A 16,985-nucleotide genomic window follows, 5' to 3' on the forward strand; every position below is an offset into this window, starting at 1 on the left:
GCACAGGGATGGGGGGTCCCTGTGCGGGGCTGGGACTCGACCCCGGGTCGGGGGGGCTGAGCATGGGACATGCAGGGAGGGCTGGGGACGCACACGCAGCCGCCCCCTCCGGATCCTATTCCCTACGGGGCCGGGCATCCTAGGAGCTAAAGCCAGGGGGGGGCTATAAAAGAGGGGGGGGTGGGAGGGGGGCAGGAAACGTCACCACATCCCATCGGGGACCCTTGTGCTTCCTCATCCCCCGGCTCTAGAAGTAGTGGCCCTCCTCCATCCAGTCCAGCCGGAGGTGCTTGCGGTGTTTTCGCCGCTCCTTGCGGGGTTTGTGGTGGTGGTGCTGGTGGTGGGGGTGGCTGTGACGGTGGTGGTGGTGCCGCCGCGCTCGGTGCGACCGCCTGGCTAACGGGGGCAAGGGAGGGGACCCGGGGGGGTTAGGAACCATGGCCCCGGGGGGGAGCCAGTGCCTTGACACCCCCCATCCCCAGCACCCCCCATCCCCACTAACGTTTTGTGCAGAGGATTTTGGGCCGGTCCCACTTGCCGGTGCTGTGGCACTTGATGGTGGGGACGTGGCGCTGGGTGAAGCCCTCCTCGCACTGGTAGCGCACGCTGGAGTGGATGCTGTACTTCTCCTTCTTCTTCCCCACGATGAAGGCATTCGCCACCTCCGGCGGGGGTCCGCACAGCACTGGGGGGGACAACAGTCCCCCATCACCCCATCACCAAGAGGGGACAAGGGGGACACCCTGCTGCTGCCACCAGTTCTCTCCGCCAGCCAGAGGAGAGGTGGATGGCTTTGGGAGGGGGGTCCTCCGCCAGGTTGGCAGCGAGGTGTTCCCCAGGATTTACTTCATTAATTAATGGCCTTATCAGGGCGAGTGCATCGTTAACACGCAGTCGGTGGGAGAGGGCGGTGCGCTGCTCTGGCTCACAATAAGCAGCTGGAGGTTAATATAACTTTCAAGATAAGGAATGAGAACTTAATAGTTTTAATGGTGGCAAATTAAACAAATTAAAGTGGAGAGGGAAGAATTGACTGTGGGGAAAAAAAGGAAAAAAAATAGAGATTAAGGGGAACTGCTTGAGTTTTCCTGGAGGAAGTGCTGGGAGAAGTTTCCTGAGGATGACAAGGTGGCCCAGGGGCTGCGGGATGGGGATGCAGGAGGCTGCGGGATGGTGCTGTGGAGGGCTATGGGATGGGGACGGGGATGCAGGGGGCTGTGGGATGGGGACACCAGGGGCAGGGAGGCCAGGGCAGGCAGTACCTGTGCCTTTCTTGCAGATGTAGGGCAGGTTGTAGTTGCAGGGCACGTCGTTCCACTTGCCGATCTCGTGGGACACCAGCACCACGCAGTCCTCACCGCCCGCAAAGAAGTTGTCAGGTTGGTTCTCCCGCCAGTTCTCATATTGCTGGTGGGACCCGAGAAAGGGTGAGCCCCCTGTGCCCCCCGAGCCCCCCACCTTGCACCTCCAAGGGTCTCACCAAGCCAGTGTTGTCAGTCCACTGGAAGTCCTGCTCCACAATCCTGTCATTGAGCCCGATCCAGGTGTTCTCGTGCCCAAAGCCTACAGAGAAGAGGTACCCACGGCTCACACGATGAAGACCAAGAGCACCCAGGGGTGCTGGTGCTTGCAGAGCTGTGAGAGGGGGTGCTCTCCCCCCACCCCGCACCGTTGATGAAGCCATGCTCCTCCCGCGAGTGGATGCTGGTGAGGTGGCCGGCACGGCGGCGGCAGTCCCGCTCCGCATCCTCCCAGGAGCGCCGGCGGGCGAAGTACCGGTAGCAGTGACCCTGGAACTTATGCCAGTTGTGGTCGCAGCCCTCCGTGTCTGCAGGGAGATGGGGACGGTGGGGAGGGCGAAGGGGACCAGCCCCCAGAACCCCCGGGGAGGGATGCAGGGAGCAGCTCCCCACTGCAGCGGGGGGCAGGACTCCTGCACCCTCTTCCCAGCTCCCCACACCCATCCCCAAAGGGACTCCCCCACCCCATGGTGACATACCCGGGGGGGTTGGACATCGGGGGCCATTCCCCACCTTTCTCGCAGCGGCTGCCGCCGTAGCTGGGCAGGCAGAGGCAGATGAAGGAGTTGACCTCGTCGATGCAGGTGCCGCCATTCTGGCAGGGGCTGGACAGGCAGTCGTCTATGTCTGCAGGGACACTGGGAGCTGCAGCCATGCGGAGACCCGCGCCAGACCCACCCAGACCCCCATCCCTCCGCCAGCACCGGTGCCAGCAGTGACTGCGGATGGCGGGGACCGAGCAGGACTCGGTGCCACAGCCCCATTCCCCTCCCCGCTTCCAAGCGCGGCCGCTGCTCCTCCGGCAGGCAGGGCCAAATCCTGCCCCAGCACTGCGGGATGCTCCGGCCGCTCACCGATCTCACAGTTCTCCCCGGTGAAGCCCGGGGTGCAGCTGCAGCCGCAGACGGTGCCGTTGGCACGGCAGGTCCCGCCGTGCAGGCAGGGGTTGTTCTGGCAAGGGTCGGCCGGGGCTGGGGGGTGGGAGAGGGCACCCTTAGGTGGGGTTTGGGGCTGGGGGCACACTGTGGCACCCACCCCTTCCCCACCAGGACCCAGAGCCTGGGCCTGCCCCGGCGTTGCCACACTTTATCCGCGGTGCCTTTTCCACCGGGCTGTGGCTCTGCACATTAAATATCTTTGATGCCCATTTTCCAGCCATGGCCAGGCTGCGTGTGCCACGCATCCCCACCAGCAGCCACCTCTCCAGCCATTAGTATTATTACCAACTGCAAATATATTAAATATTTAAGAGGATGCTTCCCCAGCTTATGCTAATAGCTCGGCTCTCTCTGAAAAACCCAGGACCCACTCCCAGCCCATCACAGTCGTTGGAAACTCCCCAGTGAGTAAATTGGTTTGGGTAAAAGAAGAGGACCCCCGCCAACCTCCTCCTTAAACCCCGTCCTGTGGGTTGGCACCATGCTGTGCCAGCCTGGGGGGGTCACCCTGGAAGTCCTCCTGCCACCCATCCCATCCCTCCCTGTGCCCATCTGCGCTGGGTGCCCCCAGCACCCTGACCCCCCAGCACCACGCTCACCGTGCCGGCTGGCATTGCCGGTGCCCGCCCAGGCCAGCAGCTCCCGCTCCTCCAGTGCCAACTCCTCGCCGCTCCCGCTGTCGGCATCCAGCAGCGGGGCCCCCCCAGCTCCCCCCAGCTCTGCAGCCATGGAGGGCTCAAAGAGCGGCCCCATGCTTGGGGACCTGGGTGCCTCCGGCACCCATGGGTGGGAGGCAGTGGGTGATGGCCAGGGGCTGCGGGAGCTGAGGGGTGCAGGGGGCTCTTCCCTCTTCACCTCCCCGGAGGCATCCTCCTCACCAGGGGCTGTCGGTGCATCCTTGTGGCTGGTGACACCCAGGGGGCTGGTGCTGGTGGGGGGCTGCTGAGGGCCTGGGGGGTGCAGGAGGAGATGTTCTGCCCCCTCCAGCTCCGGTGCAGTGCGACTGGTGGACCACGGGGCTGTGGGGGCAAAGGCTGTGGACCCCTCCTCAGCTGCTGGCTCCAGTGCCTCTGCCTCCATCGGGGTCACCTCGCTGGCCACAGCGGGAGGTGAAGGTGAGGGGACATCCCGCACTGGGGGGGACACAGGTGCTTTGCTGCTTGGCTCGGCTGAGCCCCTCCTGGCATCCCCGTACCCAGCTGGCTGCTCGTGGCTGAGCTCAGCTGGCAGTTCGGCTGGCCCAGGGAGTGCCGTGGGGCTTTGCGCCCCCTGAGCGGCCACCTCGGTGGGGCTGGGGGTGGCAGGGTGCCCCATGGAGGGGCCAGCTGGATGGAGGAAGGTCACTGCTTTCCTCTGCCTCTCCAGCGTGCCATCGCCCGGGGCCCCGCTGCTGTCAGTGCCATCACCACGGGGCTGCGGGGCCATCTCGGGGCCCTCGGCCACCAATGGGGCTGGGGGCAATGGGGGCCACGGTGGGACGGAGCCACCATCCTCCTGGGAGACGGTGTCCCCGGAAAAGTCCTCAGTGGCATCTGCGGGTGGCCGGGGGGAGTCCCCGCGGGCGCTGGGGACGTGAGGCTGAGCCCCAGCTGTGGTGATGTCCTGGTGACCGAGAGCATCGCGGGGAACCATGGGGAGAGGCAGGGATGGGGACTGCGGAGGGGGTGTCTGTGTGGGCCCCCCAGGATTGCCGGGGCTCTGCTGTGGCGATTCCCTCCTGGCAGGCGCCTGCGGTGAGGGGGACACCTGGGCGGTGGCCGGTGCCATCAGCTCTGCAAGAGATGGCACAGCCATGGGGACCCCAAACCAGCACAGCTCCCACTAGAACACCCCTCCCCCCCAAGCCACTTTCGGGTATCACTTACCAGGGCCAATCTCCTCCTCCACTGCGTTGGAGGGCAAGTAGATGCCCTCCTGGCGCAGGCTCTCAGTGCTGGCACGGGGGATGCTCCATGTCTCCACAGTGTTGGCTGCAGCCCCCTTCACCTCCAGGGCCATGACAGGGGCCTGGGTGACCTTCCCCACTGGGTCCCCAGCCACCGTGGTGTCCCCAGCCACCACCGCAGGGTCCCAGCTCTGCCGCTGCAGCTGGAAGTAGCGCCCGTTCAGCCCGGCGTAGCTGCTCTGCCGTGGGGCATGGGAACTGGCCGGTGGGGTGCTGGGGGTCCCTGCTGCCGTGCCAGGGACCGTCCCCAGCCCCGGCGGTGCTGGCGGTGAGCCGGTGATGTGCTCCTGGGTTGGGCTTTGGTTCTGTGGCAGGAGGGCAGCCAGGGGCTCCTCAGGGTCTTCTTGCACCAGCGATGCTGGGCTGGTGCTGGCCGGATCCTGCCGAGAGCTCACCGGCGCCTGGTCCACCACGTTGAGAGCTTCATCTTCATGGGGCCACGCCGGCGAGGAGGCCGTGGTGGGAAGCAGGGACGTACCATCACCCAGCCCCAGCCCACGCGAGGGTGCAGCCCCCGGAAGGTCACCGCGCTGTGCCATCGGGCTGCCGCTCGCCAGCCGCAACTGCTCATCCTCACCCAGCCCTGCAGGTCCTGGCTGCGGCAGGAGGCCATAGCGGTCGCGCAGGGTGTCCCCTGACGTGTCCAGGTCCTCGTTGTGCTCCACCAGCAAGTTGTCACTGCCCAGTGGGTTGGGCACAGGCAGTACCGGCTTCTCTGGCTCCCTCTGCCCTGCAGCTTCGTGTGCTGGGGTAAGACCACGAGCATCAGCAGTGGGACCGAGGGGCAGGACAGGCACCCAGGGCACCATCAGGGACCTGCATCCCGCTCCAGGTCTCAGTACCAGGCACCGCATCCCCCAGCCTTGCGCCATGCTAGCATGATGCATGGAGCTGGACTCCCTCCCAGCGCAGCTCTCCTCATTTATCTCATTAATTCCCCAATTAAATATTCATCTGCAGCAGTTTTCCCAGCCAAGCCCACCGACTCCCAAGGGAAGAAGGGGCAGGGCTGGTTGCGGGGGGACTGGGGCGGAACATGGTGCCAGCATCACTGCCGGTCCCCCTTACCTTTATAGCAGTAGGCATCAAATTTGGAGGTGGCGGGGGGGAAGCCAGTGCGGTTGGGGAACTGGTAGAGGGTCCTGACACCCGATGCATCGCCACCACATTTCCTGCGCGGCAGCCTGATGGGGTAGCGGACGCTGCCGTCGGCCAGCCAGCCCGGGTCGCACTGGTCCAAACCCTCGCGCCACGCCAGGTAGAGCTGCCCGGTGGTGGCTAGCAAAGCCCCCCGACTCCGGCAGTGCCTCCAGGCCCCCTGCCAGGTGAACCGGCCCGGCACCGTGGTGTAAAACACCGTCCCTGCAACAGAGCAGAGCCTGTCGGGGACATGTGGACAGAATGTCGTGACGGCCCCGACAGCTCAGAGGCAAGTGGTGCTTTTTGGAAGTCTCCATGACTTGAGCACTATGGCCACGCTGTGCTGCTCAGCACAGGCACGGCACAGCACCCATCCCTGCAGCCAAACGGCAGCGGGCAAGAGATGCACGGAGATGCCCACAGCATCACCCCCGGGGGGTTGTCCCTAGGCACCCACCCACCCGCCCAGCCCGGCGTGCACCCAGCTGCAGCAGCACCACTTGCCTTGCAGCTCCCGGGCGTAGCAGTAGACATCGTACTCTTCACTGGGCTCCCTCCGGCTGTAGCTGCGGACGCCGGGGAGGCTGTTGCGGTCTCCGTAGCAGCCGGGCCGGGACAGCGTGATGGGATACCTGCCGGAGAGAGGCACAGTGGGTGCTCCGCGGTGAGGGGTGCCCAGCCAGCAGCCCGTGCCGCACACTTACCGCACGGTCTGGTCGGCCAGCCAGCCTGCATCACAGTTGTCATAGCCATCCTCGAAGGCGGCCTGGAGGTGCTGGGGCGAGGCGATGATGGCAGAGTTGTCCAGGCAGGCACGGCGAGCGGCGGTGAAGGTCAGTGTGTAGCGCTCACCCGCAGGGCGGTAGTGGAAGACGACGCCTGGAAGGGCAGCGGGTGGCAGAGGTGGCACAGGGTGCATGGCTCACGGCTTTTGGAGGGGGCACAGTGTGCACAGGGGGCACAGCTTGCACGGGGTTCATGGGGTGCATGGCTTGTACAGGGTGCAGGGCTTGCATGGATGGCACAGGGTGCACAGCTTGCACAAGCTGCACAAATTGCAGGGCTCACATGGGGTGCATGAAGTAAACAGCATGCACAGTTCACAGGATTCAGAGCTCACATAGGGTGCACGAAGTACATTGGGTGCACAGCCTGTGTGAGATGCAGGGCTTGCATGCCTCACACAGGGTGCATGGCTCGCACAGGGTGCACAGGGTACACTGGGTGCACAGCCTGTATAAGCTGTGGGGCTTGCATGTGGTGCACAAGGGTGCACAGCTGGCATGCAGTGCATGGCTTGCTCAGCTTGTACAGGGTGCACAGGGTACACGGGTTGCACACCTTGTACAGGGTGCACAGGGTATATGGCTCACATGGGGTGCACGGTACATGGGATGCACGGCTTGCATGGGTACACGAGGTGCACAGCTTGTATAAGGTGCAGGGCTTGCACGGGGTGCGCAGCTCGCATGGCTTGTAAAGGATACATGGGGTGCACAGCCCACACAAGCACCCACGCTACCCTGTTGTGGTACCCACGATGCCCCCACTGCTCTCCTGGCAATGCCACCCCACAACGCAATACCCGGCTCACCTGTCACCTCCAGCGGCAGCAGGTCCTGCTCATCGTCAATGCCGGCCACCACCTCGCAGCGGTACAGCCCCGCGTCGCTGGCACGGGCAGCGCGCAGCAGCAGCGTGGCGTTGTAGCGGTCACGGGGGTAGCCGGGCAGGGACACTCGGCCTTCGTAGGCTTTCACCACCTTCACCACGTTGTCCTTGGCCACCAGGATGGGGATGTCCTCCCTCTGGCCGGTGGCTGAGCGGACTTTGCTCCATTTGACGCGGGGCGGGTCGGGGGGCTCGTTGGGCCCCAGCGAGGCGGAGGGGTGCAGCAGGAAGAGGCAGGGCAGGGCCACCGGCTCCCCTAGCCCCACGCGCACGGGCTGGTGCTGCACCCTGTTGATGCGGATCACCTTCCCATCGTCCTGGGAGCCTGCGGGGAGAGGTGCCCAGATACCATGGGGATGGGCAGCGGGAGTTCCTGCTGGGCTCTTGGTCACAGAGGGGAGAGCTGGGGGCACGGCAGGGTGCTGGGGCTCGGTACTGGGCACCCCTGAGCTCCCCAAGGAAGAGAACAAAGCAAGATGATGTGCAGTGTCCGTGTCTAGCAGCTGGAGACCAACCTTGCACATTAAATCTGCCCCTCCAGGGCTGAACCCCTGACTCAGCTGAGTCCCCTGCCCCCCCGAAGATGCTGCAAGGCTGTAGCTGCTGCTCAGCACCCATGGGTCCCACACTGCTCCCATCGGGATACCAGTACTCCCTGTCCCTGCCCACAGAGGTGGATCCCTCGGCAGGGACTCGGTGCCATCCAACCCCTGCAGCACCAGTGGGACAGCCATCCCCACACTGGGAGAAAGCATGGCAGCGGTCATGACCTTGACCTCCTCCTCCTGCACTAATCCTGCCCCAGCCTATGCATGCTCCCAGCTCTGCTGCAAATCCCACATCTCAGAAGCCCCTGTGGCCCGGCCCTCCTGCCCGCAGCGGGGTCGCAGGGATGCTCCCCACAGAGCCCAGCTGGCTGGGGACCAGGGATGGCCATTAATCCCTGCCTGGCACCTTCCACCCCACCTCCATCACACCCCACACCCTCTACTCACTGGGAAATGCATGGGAGGGCACCAGGGCAGGGGGATCCCAAAGCCCCCGGTGCAGCCACGAGGGACTCGGGGGACATGGGCCCTCTTGGTCAGAGACATGGCAAATCCCCGGGGGGCTCAGCACCGCAGCGGGGAGGGGGCTGGGGGTGCCGCCAGTGGGATTAAGGATTTAAGGCCTTGCCTCCAGGGATCCCAGTGCAGGGGGGGGTCCACGGTTGCCTGGGGGGCTTCTCCCTTGCTAATCCCTTGCAGCCCTGGGCAGGGAAGCATGGGGGGCTGCAGCCTGAGCCCTCCCCTGGTTATTATTCACCCTCACTATTTGTTATGGTTTGATAGTTCATTATTTGCTGTTGTTTACCCTTATCAGCTAATTAGCCCTGGCTATGGAGCACTGCCGGCACTTACCCAGGACAGCGATGGGGAGGAGGGAGAGCCCGAGCAGGAACCAGCAGCCGGCATCCCCCATCACATGGACCATCCTTGACCTGCAATGAGAGTGGGGGGGTGGGGGTGGAAGGCTGCTGCTCGCCCACTCCTGGCTTGTCAGGCAGCACTGTCGGGCCATAAATCACCGCAGGACCACACTGACACCAGCCGCCCGGGACCCGCGGGGAGGAAGCAGGATTAGCCCCACTTAGCAAAATGCCATTAGCCCAGAGAGAGTTGGATTTCACTCTTGTCGTGAAGCCAGTGTGGGGTGGGGATGGAGGATGGGGTGCCACCCATCGACACACCGCATCCCTACTGGGGTGTCCCTTTGTTCCCTGCCACCGCTGCTACCCATGGTGACATCCCCATGCCCCGCTGGAGGTGAGACACGCGTCTACATGGGCAGGGGGCAAGCCTGGGGGTCCCGCAGCCCCCAGCTGGCAGTAGCAGAGCCAGTGGCACTGGAGCCAGCCCTTGCTCTGCCCCCAGCATTAACATGCAGTGGATGCCTCTGGCTGCCGGAGCTGGCGTGCGGTGCGTGGAGCACAAAGCCGGCACCGCCGCTTGCCGAAAATCTCCCATCCATCTGTTTGACTGCAGCGACGATTAGTATTTTCTAAATCATTTGGTCTCTGGACTCGGAGGGAAGTCGGACAGATTGCCCACCTGGTGCGGGCACAACCATCGCCCAGCTCCCACCACAACCACCACCCGGCTCCCACCACAACCATCTCCTGGCTGGGGCTTTGTTTGGGATTTTAACCAGGTGCTGGCACCCCGAGCTGCCAAACCGGCCAAGCAGAGGCAGCAGGGATGCAACCAGCACAGCAACCAGCATCTGTGCTGGCAGCTCCAGCATGGGGTTCGCTGGTCCTCACTGTGGCGTGCAGGTCTCCCTGGCTCCAGCATTGACCCCTGCCCTTTCCCCTGGCCAAGACAGTGAGCTGGGGAGCACTTGGCTTTTGGGGGAACACCAGGAACCCCTCACCCCTCTCCCAGCTGCCTGGAGCTGAGGCTTCGGCTCATCCCACAGGTTCCCCCATCCCTGATGCTCCATTTTCCAGCCCTTGATTTCTCATTCTGTCCCTTCCGCTTTCATGGGACAAAAATAGAAAGAAAGAGCAAAATGGCGAGAAAAAAGGAGACCCCCCACGTTCAGCACTGGAAAAAGGGCCTTTCAGGGGACGCAAAACTAGGTTTTATCTTATCTCTTCCAAAGAGGAAAAGCGTTTGTAGCCCCTTCCCTCCCACAGCAGCTCTGCGGGGCTTTTCTGCCTCCAAACCCAGCTGCTGGTAAAAGATGAGGCAGTGACCTGACCCCAGCTCCGGAGGGAAATTCCCGGGGTGCAGAGCAGGGAGGGGGCTGCACCTTTGCCCAGCCACAGCCCCCGGAGCCCAACAACCCCGGACCACGGCACTGACAGCGGCTCCTGCCTCCCGGCTCGGGGATGCTCTGGGAAGGAGATTCCCCAGGCTCGCCGCCTTGGCAGCACCAAACTTTTCCCTGTCTTCCCGCTACGGGGGGGGTGGTGGGGTTGGGGTGGAAACAAATTGTTTGGCACAGTCCAGGTCCGGCTCGGGAGGTTCCAGCTCCTCCCCATTGAAATACTAATTTTGACTTTCTGGGGTGTCAGGAGCAGTCCCAGCACAAACCATCAGTGCCTGGGTGTGGGGTGGGGAGGCTCCCACCCACCCTGCCAGCCCATGTCCTTCACCAAGCCACCACCCTGGGAGCTGCTGGGCGAGGGTGGGAACATCCAGGATGCTCAGCATGGGGAGGGGGAGAAGGGTGCCCGGGGCTGTGCTCGCACACACACGTCCCAGGGCTTCTGATCACCCACGGTCCCTTTTCAGTCTTTTTACCCATTTTCTCCTTTGCATCTCTCGACATTCCCCCTGCAGCTTCCAGACAACTTTTCCCACTGAAGGGCAAACAAGACAATTTCCCACGTGGAACAACAGCAACCCAGCCTCGCTCCCTGACACCTCTCCACAGCACCCCCAAGACCTTCCCCTTCCTCCTCCTCCTCCTCCCCAGCCTGTGGCTGCCCCAGCTCCCAGCGAGGCAGCCCCCATTCCCAGCCATAACCCGGGGCCACCAGCCCCAAACCCCATATGGGGTTCCAGCTCCATGCCACATTGGGGGGGTGGGGTGGGGTGGAGCAGGAGCCGAAGGGACCCAAGACACCCCAATGAGCCGCGTTAAGGTGCCAGCGTATAAATACTCCTCTAAGCTCTCAGCTATTTACCCAGAGCCGCCGTTCTGGAGATGGGTCCTTGCTGAGCAAACGGCGGGCAGTGCCGATGGGTAAACAGCCCAGGGTTTATTTAAATGTTAAACAGGAAAGTTGCTCTTTGGATTTCCAACCACCGCCTCGGTGGGCTGCAGGGCTGGGCACATGCTGTGCTGGGGCTGGAGGGATGGGATCGTGGTCCCCGACCCCGCCAGGGCACCCTAGGCTGGCAGCACCAGGGACGTGGGTGCTGCTGGTGGCAAGGGGCTGGGGACAAGGGGCTGGGGGGGCGCAGGACTGCATGGCTCTGGCTGCGCTGTCGCCTTCCCTGACATCAGCGTTTCTGCAGGTTTTGCTTTCGAAGCAGGGACGGTGCCGTGGTGGGAAGGGCCAGCCCTGCCAGCAGCACCCGCTGCCTCCTCAGGGAGCCCGGACCATGGGTAGGGGGGGGCCCGGGCTCCCCCCACCCCGGGAACAGGACACACAGCCCCAGCCTGCCGCTCTCTCGGGGCCACCCAGCTGGCACCCCTGCCCTTGAAGCATGCAGGGACCATGTTCATGGCACCACGGCTCCTCTCCGAGCCATGGAGACAAAGGAAGGTCCCCACCACACTCCATTCCCTCCAGCCCCTCACCGGACCCCCGGCCACCACCTCCACCGAGCCTGGCCCTGCGCTGAGCCAGCAAAAAGTTTATCCCAAGGTCAGGGGCAAGCAGCACGGCAGCCTCCATCCCTGCCGGTGCCACCACATGTGGTGACCCCCACACGAGGACCCCCACACCACACCAGGGGCTGCCGAAGCCGCAGCCAGGCAGCATCCTTCCCGCCTCAGCACCTCGTTAATTATTGAGATCGTCTCCCTCCCACCTCCTCTTGATCCACTAACCCACAATCCAGCTCCAGCAGCACTGGTGAGGCAGCCCGGGGCTGGCACAGCTGCATCCTGACCCCGCGGTACTGCCAGCATCAGCCCTGGCTGCATCCTGCCTCCCCACCGAGGGCAGGGGGATGCTGCTGCCGGCACGGCTCAGCACCACCAGCCCCTCTGCCAGGCTGGGGGGAAACAGCATCAGCCCCATCCTGCTGGGGCAGGATCTGCCCGTGGTCCCCATGGAAGTGGCGGCAGGCTCAGGTACACAGAGCATCAGCGCACCCGTCCCCGGCGGTGACAGCCAGGCGAGGAGGGTGGCACAGGGAGCCAGCACTGGCTGTGCCACCGCCAGCCCGAAGGGCTGAATCTCGCGGGGTGGGGGGGTGGGGGGGTGTCCCTCTGTGCTGCCAGGGCGATGCCGCAGGCTCAGGGCACAGCGATGTCCCCGCTGCCACGTGGCTGGGCCCCCTAGGGGACCAGGAGTGTCCCCCCCGTCCCCGAGCGGCCCAAACCCAGTCGGGGGGACGGCAGACGACAGAAATTTAAAATAACGCTGGTGCAAAGCCGCCCCCCCTCAACCCGGGCGAACATTTTCACATCTGTCACTAGCTGTCACCTCATGAATAATTCATCTGTCTCATGAATATGCAAAGCCGGGGCTGGTGATTAGCTTCAGCTGAAACATAGCTTAATTCCTCACAGGCCATTGGGTGCCGGGACCACCCAGCCGGTTTTGGGGTCCCCTCTCGTCCCAACCTGCCCCCAGCCATGGGCTGGGACAGGGGCGGCTGCAGGGCTTGGGGTCCCCTGCACAGCAGAGGGGACATTTGGGACAGCGCAGGGGATGGGGGGCGGGTGGGGGGGCACTGCCCACCTACCCAGGTAGCCGGGATGCAGCGGGACACGGGTGGCCCCCTCCTTGGGACGCCCCACCCCTGGGGGTGCCCCCAGTTGCCCCCCAGCCAGGGCGCAGACCCTGTGACCTCTGCTGTCCCCACAGGTCACTCTGGTCCCCAGTGCCACCAGCGCACACACGGCAAGTCGATGCCCACCCACCCAGTATATCGCCCCCACCACTGGCACCCCACGGGGCTAATCCTGCTCCCCCCGCATCCAACCCCACCGAAGCCACCAGCCCCCCAGTAGCACCCACCTCCCTCCCAGCGCCACCACAGTGCCTCCACCACCCCAACGGGGACGGGGTGTCCGCCGAGGGCCCCCCCGGGGGCTGCGTGGCCGTGGTGGGAGCCCAGCAGCGGGGCCGGCTCCACGTCCCCTCCTCTCTGCCCACAACAAAGGAATTCTGCAAACCTCGCTGCCGTCACATCTCACAGGCAACGTGATGCTTCCCGCTCCCCCCCAGCCTGCGAGAATAAATTAGCACCTTGGAAAACTGTGATCCCGTCCAATATGGGCCCTTTGCTGGGTGCGATTTTTATTAGGCAGACAGTCTGCAGCCTTTATTTTAGAATTTGCTCTTCTTTTTTTTTTTTTTTCAATTTTTTTGAATTTTTTTACCCCCCTGTTTTCTGTCTCTCCCCAGGAAGCTGAAAGCACCATGGGAGCCCCAAAGCCAGCACAGCATCATGGCAAGCCCCCAGCCCCATCCCTATGGATGGCTTGGCCGCACGCCGGCAAGCGACTCCGAAAGCAGCATCTGCGCCTGGCACCGAAAGCCGGGAGGAAAACACCGGGCCGGTGGACCTGGCACCGAGCCGGGCCTCCAGCACCATCCCCGCTGGCGGCGCTGGGCTTGCCGAGCCCCCAGCCCAGCACACGAGAGCAAGGAGCCCCCCAAGCAGCTACAGACCCCTCGCCGGTACCCACACCCATCCACCCCGGCAGCCCCCATGCCAGGACATGCAGGCTGGGACTCATTCTGCCCGTGGTGCTGAACCCCTGCCACACTGGCAGCCCTGCCTGCTCCCTGGCAGCCGGGGTGCCCCAGGGATGCGAAACTTCCCAGCTCCCTCCCTGCCGGGGACCTGGGTGGCCAAGGCAGGGTAGGGGGCCGAGGCGCACCCAGCTCCGGCACCGCATGGGGGTGGCACCCGGGGAGCACCCACCCGCCAGCACCCACCATCCTGCCACCCCTTGCCCCTTCTCCCTGCCCACCGCCCTGCTGCCAGCTCCTGGGGGGGCAGGGCACAGCGCCATGCTGCTGCCCTGGTAGTGTCCCCCAGCCTTGCCTGGCCCGCTGGCCCCAGTGCCCGTGTCCCCAGCCCCTCTCAGCCCCAGTCCCAAGTGTCCCCAGCCCTGAAATCCCTGGTCCCCTCAGTGTCCCCTCAGTGTCCCCTGTCCTGGTGTCCCCAGTGTACCCCTGTCCTGGTGTCCCCACAACCCTAGTCCCATTGTCCACTTGTCCCAGTGCCCCCAAGCCCAACCCCAGCATTGTCCCCAGTCCCAATCCCAGTGTCCTCAGCCCCGACAGCCCCAGTCCTCTTTGTGTCCCCAAGCCTCAGCCACAGCACTGCCCCCACCCTAGGGTCACAATCCCTGTCCCCCACAGCATCCCCCAGCCCTGACAGCCCCATTGTCCCCAGTGCATCCCCCACAGTGTCCCCCAGCTCCAGTTCCAGTGTCCCCAGCCCTGACAGCCCCAGTCCCAGTGTCCCCAGCCCTCAGCAACAGCATCACCCCCACACCAAGGCCACCATCCCTGTCCCCCGCAGTGTCCCCCATCCCTGACAGCCCCAACCCCAGTGTCCCCCATCCCTGACAGCCCCAACCCCAGTGTCCCCCATCCCTGACAGCCCCAGACCCTCCGCATCCCCATCCCTCAGCCACAGCATCACTCCCACCCCAGGGCCACCATCCCTGTCCCCCCTCCCAGTGTCCCCCAGCCCCGATCCCAGTGTCCCCAGACCTGACAGCCCCATTGTCCCCACCGCAGCCCCCTGCCCGGATCCGTCCCGCTTCTGCCGTAGCGGTGCCTCCGGCTCCGGGCACCGCAGCGGAGCGGGGCGCGGCGCGGGTGGTGCCGGTGCCGCACGTACCTGGGGCCGTGCTCACGGCGCGCAGAGGGTCATCGCCGCCGGTGGAGCCCAGCACCCCGCCGGCACCGGGGGCTTAAAAGCGGGGCGCGGAGGGGGGCAGCGGGCCGGGCCCCCCGGAGGGGGCCGAGCCGGGCCAGGCCGGGCCAATCGCGGTCAGGCGCGGCCCCCCCGCCGGTGCCGGTGCCGCCCGCCCGCACCTGCCCGCAGCGGCGGCGAACCCGCGCCCGCTCCGCGCCCCGCCGCGCTGCCCGGCGCAGGGCGAGGGGCGGCCGCGCATGCGCCGCCCCCCCCCCCCCCCGGGGCCGCCCGCCCCCCCCGCCGGGGCCGCCCCCTCCCCATCGAGCGGGGCCGCCCCGCGCCGCAGGCACCGCAGCCCCAGGCTTGGCGGGCGGGGGGGGGGCTCTGTCTTGGGGAGGCCCTAAGGGGGGAGGGGGGTCATGAGCGGGGGGGGAAAAAAGGGGTGGGGGGTCTTTGTAATAGCAGTGGGGTCCCTAAGAGGGGTGAGGGATCCCTGTCATGGGGGGGCCATAAGCAGGGAGGGGGGTCATGAGCGGGGGACCCTAAGAGGGGTGGGGGTCCTTGTAATAGTAGTGGTGTCCCTAAGAGGGGTGGGGGGGCCCTAAGAGGGGAGGGGGGTCATGAGCGGAGGGAAAAGAGTGATGAGGGGGTCCCTGTAATAGGAGCGGAGTCCCTAATAGGTAAGAGAGGGTCCCTGTCATGGGGGAGCCCTAAGAGGGGAGGGGGGTCATGAGCAGGGGGCCCTAAGAGGGGTGGGGGGGTCCTTGTAATAGGAATGGGGTCCCTAAGAGGAGGGGGGCGTCATTTGTGGGGGGCCCTAAGAGGGGTGTGGGATCCTTGTAATAGGAGTGGGGTCCCTAAAAGGGGTGGGGGGTCCCTGTCATGAGCAGAGGGAAAAGAGGGGTGGAGGGGTTGTTAAGAGGAGAGGGAGTCCCTGTGTTGGGGGGTCCCTAAGGGAGGAGGGGGGTCATGAGCACGGGGAAGGGAGAGATGGGGTTGTAATAGGAGTGGGGTCTCTAAGAGGGGAGGGGGGTCATGAGCGGGGCGCCCTAAGAGCGGCGGGTGGTCCTTGTAATAGGAGTGGGGTCCCTAAGAGGCAAGGGAGGGTCCCTGTCATGGGGGTAGTCTCTAAGAGAGGAGGGGGTGTCATGGGGGGCTCCATGTAATGAGAGGGTCCCTGTAATAGGGGGGGTCCCCAAGAGGGGAGGGGTCCTTCCAGCCCCTCTGCAGCCCCCCAGCTCAGTGCAGGCCCTCCTGCTCCAGCCACCGTGCCCCTCTCTGTCCCTTCCCTGGGACCCAGAGGGATTTTAGGGGATCTCCAAACAGGGGAGCACCTCCCGGCCCCTCTGCACCCCAAAATCCCTGCTAAGACACACAGGCTGCATCCAGCAGCGCCTTCCAGCCCCGGGGCCGTTCATGGGTGCACGGGGACCGGAAGACTCCGGGGCTGGAGGAAGGCTCGAGGAAGCCCAAACAACCCCACAAAAGATGGGTGAGCCCCTCCAGGGAGCAGCAATACCAGAAACGAACCCCAAAATGGGGAAGGAAGCCATCAGTGAGCTGCTGGGGAGGGTTTGGGGAGGGGTCACCTTCCTGCCGGTGAATGGAGAATGCCACCCTGTCTCCCACGACTTGGCAACCACCGGTGACAAAATATTCCCCCCCCTTCATTTTCCCCATAGGATGGGTCCACGGAAACCCGAGAGCAAAGTTCTCATTTCCGACTCCATTGTGCCAGACTTTTCGCGGCGTTTCCTGCCTTTTGTGTACCGCACCCCCCCGGCACAACCCCGGCATTGCCAGCGCACAGAGCTCTTCTGTTCCCCTTCTTTATGTGCCTGCAGCTGGCGTCCCCGTCCCCACGTAGGTGCCCAAGCGTGGGGGACAACCACAGGGGTTAATACCCCCATGGTGTTTGCCGAGCAAGACTGGGGGCAAGGTCCCGGGGGATTTGATGGCACCCTGATGTCCTGGCTATTTCCCACTCCGAGTGGATCCAGGTGGCTGGTGCTGCCACCCTACGGGTCTCCAGTCCTGCTATCCTGCTTTGGACAGGGCACCCACGGGTGCTGCTTGGGGTTAGCTGAAAGGAGGGTGCTGTACCATCCGATGTGCCCGGGGACGATGGTCCAGCATGACCCAGCTCATGCAAGGACCTGGGCACCCTTCGGGGTGAAGATGCTCCTACTGCGCCCCACCACAGCTGGGTCCTGCACCCGCAGCAAGA

The 16,985-nt window shown here is 64.7% G+C and overlaps 1 protein-coding gene across 4 annotated transcripts; it reads right to left on the reverse strand.

Moving 5' to 3' along the window:
- Position 1: 1 nt before the first annotated feature.
- NCAN (neurocan) lies at positions 2-14,976 on the reverse strand. 4 transcript variants are annotated; one of them, XM_080384936.1, is made up of 15 exons: positions 14,741-14,976; positions 8,615-8,694; positions 7,138-7,539; positions 6,248-6,422; positions 6,048-6,175; positions 5,472-5,765; positions 4,324-5,148; positions 3,058-4,230; positions 2,375-2,491; positions 2,034-2,147; positions 1,670-1,828; positions 1,481-1,563; positions 1,263-1,407; positions 503-685; positions 2-392 (listed from the first exon to the last, which is right to left on the reverse strand). In XM_080384936.1, the coding sequence occupies exons 2-15, from the start codon at positions 8,685-8,687 to the stop codon at positions 235-237; spliced, it is 4,029 nt and encodes a 1,342-aa protein (XP_080241062.1). In that variant the 5' UTR covers positions 8,688-8,694; positions 14,741-14,976; the 3' UTR covers positions 2-234. The 4 variants fall into 4 exon arrangements, with proteins under 4 accessions (XP_080241062.1, XP_080241061.1, XP_080241059.1 ...); XM_080384935.1 differs by lacking the exon at positions 14,741-14,976 and having other exon boundaries at positions 8,615-14,279; XM_080384933.1 differs by lacking the exon at positions 14,741-14,976 and having other exon boundaries at positions 7,138-14,279.
- Positions 14,977-16,985: the final 2,009 nt, after the last annotated feature.

Source organism: Falco punctatus (assembly GCF_963210335.1).
Source record: "Falco punctatus genome assembly, chromosome: 4".
NCBI lineage: Eukaryota > Metazoa > Chordata > Aves > Falconiformes > Falconidae > Falco > Falco punctatus.

What these genes read in the sequence shown, in the direction of transcription:
- NCAN (XM_080384933.1), bottom strand. Translation starts at nt 7,981, where the DNA reads ATGACCGCTGCCATGCTTTCTCCCAGTGTGGGGATGGCTGTCCCACTG. An exon ending in TGATGCCTACTGCTATAAAG is followed by an intron (nt 5,149 to 5,471) that starts GTAAGGGGGACC and finishes GTCTTACCCCAG; the next exon opens with CACACGAAGCTGCAGGGCAG. An exon ending in CAAAATCCTCTGCACAAAAC is followed by an intron (nt 393 to 502) that starts GTTAGTGGGGAT and finishes CCCGTTAGCCAG; the next exon opens with GCGGTCGCACCGAGCGCGGC.